Genomic DNA, 5973 nt, shown 5'->3' on the forward strand with positions numbered 1-5973 from the left:
TTTGTCCTGTGTATAAATATGAATCAGAAGCAGCTGTTGACATGTGGCCAGCTTTATAGGATGTTTCTCTTTTCCTTGTCCTTATCAAATTTTAGGAATATCCAATAATAAAGCCTGGTTTTCTTTCAAGGGAATTGCATGGTCTGAGAGTGCTGTAGCTCTTCCAAAGACTTTTTTGTTGACAAGATCATTTTGTTCCTTTCTGGTGCAGACTAACAGTGGTTTTCCAAAGGCATGTGAGAAGCCCTGTGGGTACAGGTGTATAAAGCATCCTCTTTTTTCCTAGAGCTCTTAAGCCATGAAAATGCCACAACGCTGAATGATGTGAAGACATTGGTTCAGCAGTTGTACACAGCCTTGAGCATCGAGGAGCACCAGCTGAACAAGGAGAAGGAGCTGATAGGGAGACTAGAGGAACTGAAGGAGCAACTAGCACCGCTAGAAAAAGTAAGGAGTTTTACAGTGTGTTTTATTTATCCTCCAAATGCAGCCTGAATGTATTTCCAGGTTTTAATTGGGTCCCTGGCATGTTTCAAATAGTTTTAAGGTCACTGAACCAAGTGTTTACCAAACCACGTCTGCTTCTGGTTTCTCTGGATATATTTTGTTTCCTTGCTTTAATTGGAAATGAACTTGTTAGTAAATAAAGACTGGGGCTAATGCAACAGAACATCTCTGAACATAGAGAAATAAATACTTTCATGAGGCATTCAGAGCATGCTCAGGGTAAATGTAGGCGACAGCAAGACACTGATGGATAAGAAGTTTAGGTTTTGTTTGTATAATCAACATGCGTAATCAAATCATGTTTCAAACCACTTAATGTTACTATTAATATAAGGTACTATATTTACATTATTGTTACTTTTGCTTAACAATATTAACATAATTACTTCTGAGACTGCAAGATATGTGTTTCTATCTTCTGCAGGTAAGGATGGAGCTCAGCAGGAAAGCAGAGAAGAGGACAACCTTGGTGTTGTGGGGAGGCCTGGCCTACATGGCCACTCAGTTTGGGATTCTGGCCCGCCTCACCTGGTGGGAATATTCTTGGGACATTATGGAACCAGTCACCTATTTCATCACCTATGGTAGTGCCATGGCAATGTATGCTTATTTCGTAATGACCCGCCAGGTAGGACTTGCTGTGCTGATTTTAGTAGAAGACTTTCTTTGGGCTCTACTCTCTAGAAAAATAGCAAAGTTGTGCCTGTTAGAAGCTGCTTTGCCCCTTCTTTATGCTGTCGAAATCCAGATGCAACTTGTTTAATTTGTGCTGGCCAGGGAGGAGCTGTGTGGCTGTGCAGTGTTCTGGTGGTGGTCCTGGCTGGTTGTCTTACCAGAAATGCTTTTATATGTATGGTAACTGACTGCTGTAGCCATACAGGTTCATCTGCTGGCAGAGGTGGTCAATACAGAGAGGTATGGCTGCATGAGGTACCTTCTGAGCTTCAAGGAAGCCCAACCGTCTCACATGCCAGGTTGGCCTTTTTTAAAGAGACCAAGGATCAGGCATCTTGTTGGAAATGCTTTTGTTTAGGCCTTTCACAGATTTGGCCTCCCATCCAGATGAAGAATCCTTCTCTGGATTATTGTAATTGTGACAGATTCTCTGTGGATTTTCCAGTACACAATTTGTCTCATCACTTCCTAATCCCAGCTAAATAATGGCAAAGGGAGGGCTCAAAGTGTCTCCGCTGTCACAAGGCCATCAGAATAGATTGTGCAGATGTTCCAGTGTGGTGTCCCAGGGGTCTGTCAGCTGCATCATTTCAGGGGCAGTATTTATAGCTTTTTTCTCTCTTTTTCTCCCCACAAACTTGTCAGTATGAAATACGTTAATTCTTGTTTTTTCTGCATGGAAGGATTCACACACTGGGGGCAGGAGGGTGATCATAACTCACTGCTGGAGTGTAACATATGAGTAGAGAAGCAAATATCTGACTTTGCTGGGTCTGGCTGGGATACAGTTAATGTTCCTCAGAGCAGCTGGTGTGGTGCAATGTTCCGCAGTTGTGACCGAGACAGCCTTGATAACACCAAAGCCTTTGCTACTGTTGAGCTGTGCTGGTACAGCATCAAGGCCTCTTCTCTTGGTTTTTTCCTCCCTGGTCTGCTCCCTCCCAGGCTCCCACTTCCCACCCCTAGCAATAGGCTGGGAGTGGGTGAGGTGGTGTGAGGGATAGCTGCCCTGAACAAACCAAACTTATATTCCATACCATATAATATCATGTTTTGTAATAAACTGGGAGAGAGTTTCTCCAAAGCAGCTGTTGCTCAGTCTGGCTGGGTATTGGCCTGCTGGCAGGAGGTGGTGAGTGACTGCTTTTGCATTACTTTTATGTTGGTGTGGGTTTTTTCCTCTGTTGTTAAACTGTCTTTATCTTTACCCTTAAGTTTTCCTTGGTTTTGCCTCCCTTGGGATTCTCTGCTGTCTCCCATCCAGCTGTGGGGCAGTGAGTGAGTGACTGGGTGGGGGTTTAGCTGCTGGCAGGGGTCACCCACCACTGTGTGAGTTTGGAGCAGGCTTGTGCCTTCTGTGGGAAACTGGTCATCCTCCCAAAACACACCTGAGACATACTGTGCTGTGGCATCCTGTGTTGCCTCCCTGGTGTAGCTTTACTCCTATCTTCTCTCCTTTTTTTTTCTCTTTAGGAATATGTTTATCCAGATGCCAGAGACAGACAGTACCTACTATTTTTCCATAAAGGAGCCAAAAAGACACGATTTGATCTAGAGAAATACAATCAACTCAAGGATGCAATTGCTCAGGTAACAAGAATATTTCCAGAAACAAGATAAAGAAATTACTGCTTGCTAGCTCTTCATTGCTATTAATAAACACACCTCAAGCAATAATGAATGTATTTTAACTTTTCAGCCCGTTTTCTTGTCACAGCCCTAGTGCAATCACTGAATTGGCTTTGATATTCACAGGAATAGAACTGCTGGATGCGTAAATCAACATGAAACCCATATCAATCTTTAAGGGCATTTCAGAAACTGCTGGCAAATCTTGAGTTGCTTCAGACACTTCATGCCTCAGAGGAGCCTAATTCAAGATTTCTGTTCTTCTCAGCTCCTACACACCAGATGGATTTAGTGAGGAAGGAAGACTTGCATCCCTTCAGTTCAGGTCTTCCTGACATAGCACTTCAGTGCAGTCCTGGAAAATAATGTTCAGAAAATGTAGCTGTATTGTTCAAGTCAGCGGGGGTAGATTTCTCAGACTCTGGAGACAGACACTCTTGACAGATTGCCCACATTGTGGGATATGTTCAGCAAAGGACTTGGATAGAGATATTTCCTTGTGTTTCTCAGAGCCTTATTGCAGAAGGATGGTGTGAGCAGGAAAAGCAGAGTTACCATGTTATTTTTCACTGCTCTGTATCATCCTTTATTCCCAGGCTCTGGAAATGACAGTGTAAGATATCCAGGGCAAGATGAGTTCTACCTCTGTCTTGGAGAAGGAACTGCATAAGGAAGGACTTTCTGGGGTTTCTCATGCCATGTTGAATACAGATACTATTGGATGGCCATATTTTCCTGGACTTTTTTTCTAGAATCAACAGTCCTATTAATCTAGTTGGGATGTCGATTTGTTGGGTTTTTGTTGGTTTGTTTTTCTTTTCTTTTTTTTTTTTAATATTTCAGTGAGTTTATGGGGATCCAAATCTCCCCTACCATAGTCCTTTAAGTGCTTATATACAGACAAGTTCAGAGAAATACAGCTGAGAATTGTTTTCCCAAATACGAGCCTGTGACTTCATTTTACTCTTTGAACAGTTTCCTGCTGCACAGGGAAAATCAAGGAAATGTGGAAAAGGTTTCCCTTCTCAAAAGGGGAGATGGTATTGGGGAAAGTTGTTTTGGGAACTTGTGCTTTACAAGGTGTCTTTTACTTTCAGGCAGAATTGGACCTTAAGAGGCTTCGAGACCCACTGCAAGTTCATCTGCCCATCCAGCAAATTTCTGAAAAGGACTGATCAGCAAAGAAGCTCTGAACCCCGGCAAAAAACCTGTTCATAGCTCTTGCCTTTTTTAATTAAAGCATTGCAGGTGGAAGCTGGGATGTGGTGTGGGGGGTGGAGGGTTTTTACCTTTAATCAAGACAAAGGACTGTAAAGGGGGAAAATCTCTTAAATCTGAAGATGGGACATTGTGGAATGTTAGTTCTGAAAAGGGCTTGGCAAATAGTCACACTTTAAAAACTGTCTGAATGGTGATTGTGTACAAATACAGGATTGGGGGGATTCATGAAAAGAATGTAATGCTGGGGTTATAGGGGTGTCTTCTTCCGGCTTTGCAGGGTCTGCCTCTTGATAAGACACCAGCAGCCTGCTTAGCTTTTTAAATTTTCCTTTACCTGATTCCAATCTCTCTTTCTCTCTCAAAAAAAAAAAAAAACCCAAAAGGAGAAAATAAAAAAAAGAACAAAGAATCCAAGCCACCTGGAGCTCTGGCTGGTGATCAGAACTTGCACTCCACCGCCATTAACACGCACACTTCTGGTCAGACCTGGTCTCTTTTATAAAGTTACTACAAGACTGCTTTCTACTGGAAAACCGTGAGCTTCCCCTTCCCAGCCCACCCCCTGTGCTCCACTGACTTCCTCCTTTGCTTATCTGTAGCACAGAATGTTTGTAGCCAAGTGAGAGAAGGAATGAGTTTTCTTCTGGACATTTGATAATCAATATTTTGGATTATTCCATAATAACTATATAAACTTGGCGTCCCAATGCCCTTGAGCTCCTTCTAGAAATCCATGGCAGCATTGCATGAGAGGTTTTTTTATATTCAGTCTTAAGGGAGGGAGGTTTCCCTCTTCCTGCCCCAAATCTGATAGCCACCTGGACTATGAAGTTATGAAGGCTTAAAGGATTAAAAAACTGTTGTTCAAATCATGGTTCCTACTTTTAAATAAACAGTTTTGGAACATGGAATAATGAAACTTGATATTTCACTGCTTGTGTAATGGGCTAGATGGTTTCATATATTGTCAAAACATTTCCCTTGCCCAGAGGCTTTTTGAGAGCCTTGGGGACCTTACAGCGCAAAACTCAGAACTGCTTTGGTTCTGTAGCACTTTCCCCTGATTAAGTAGCTTTAAGTGAACTTTCTGTCCACAGGTCAGAATTTCTTAGGAGTGGCTAATAACATCTCTGGTTCTTAGCTAAAAAGAAATAAAGGAAGGAAGGTGAACCCATTGCCCCCTCTGCTAGCCAAGGCTGGCTGCTTTCTAAGCAGATAAAACATCTCTTCACTCAAAGCAGGTCAGTCTGGTTTAGCACCCCGCTGATAAATGCTGTGGAGACAGGATGAAGGTGGGAGAAGGACACTAAGCTTTATATACAGAAAGGCTGGCTGCTTTTTTTTGATGTTTCACTATTCCTCCTCACTGTGTCATGGAGAGAGGCTTCTGTTTTTGTGGAGAACCGTGTTTTAAAAATATAGGAAAGAAAATAATTCAGTATTTACTAGACGCCAGGTGCCTTGCAGATGTGGAAACACAGCTGGGATCGCTGCCTCTTCTCACTCAGTGGCATGTTGGACCGAATGGGTGCATGTTTCTAGTTTTTTTTTTTTTCCCCCTTCCCCTTTTCCTCTGTCTTTCCATTTAATTACATTGTGTGATTATTTTTTTATGTTTTATCCTGTTTGTGTGATGAGTTTTAAAGGGAAAAAAATGAATACAATCCTGTAGCTGAATCCTTGGTGTGTGTTTGGGATGAGGGAGGGAGCATGGAGAAAAGTCCTTCTTTAAAAAAAAAACAACAAAAAAACCCTGAACATGTGTAAAATCCTGTATCATTTATGAAATATGTATAAAAGAGCAATGTACTTCTGGAACAATAAATAACTATTCAATTTTTGAATCAGTGCTCTTGAATAATGTTATTTTTCCCAGCTGAGAAGAGAATATTGACTGTGTGGCAGCTCTCTCCTGAGTTTCCTCCATTTCTTTTTGTTTAG

At 42.0% G+C, this 5973-nt stretch overlaps 1 protein-coding gene across 2 annotated transcripts in view; it reads left to right on the forward strand.

Moving 5' to 3' along the window:
* The window catches only part of MCU (mitochondrial calcium uniporter), a 77891-nt gene extending 72015 nt beyond the window's left edge, over positions 1 to 5876 (forward strand). Inside the window, exons 5-8 of one of the 2 annotated variants that reach the window (XM_085064410.1) lie at positions 287 to 447; positions 932 to 1135; positions 2656 to 2772; positions 3913 to 5876. In XM_085064410.1, coding sequence (XP_084920536.1) covers positions 287 to 447; positions 932 to 1135; positions 2656 to 2772; positions 3913 to 4029 — 599 coding nt within the window. In that variant the 3' untranslated portion in view covers positions 4030 to 5876. Of the gene's footprint in view, positions 1 to 286; positions 448 to 931; positions 1136 to 2655; positions 2773 to 3908 lie in introns of both variants that reach the window. The other variant, XM_085064411.1, reaches the window with a different exon arrangement.
* The last annotated feature ends 97 nt before the right edge of the window (positions 5877 to 5973 follow it).

Source organism: Lichenostomus cassidix, chromosome 6 (genome assembly GCF_008360975.1).
Source record: "Lichenostomus cassidix isolate B80296 chromosome 6, HeHo_3.0, whole genome shotgun sequence".
NCBI lineage: Eukaryota > Metazoa > Chordata > Aves > Passeriformes > Meliphagidae > Lichenostomus > Lichenostomus cassidix.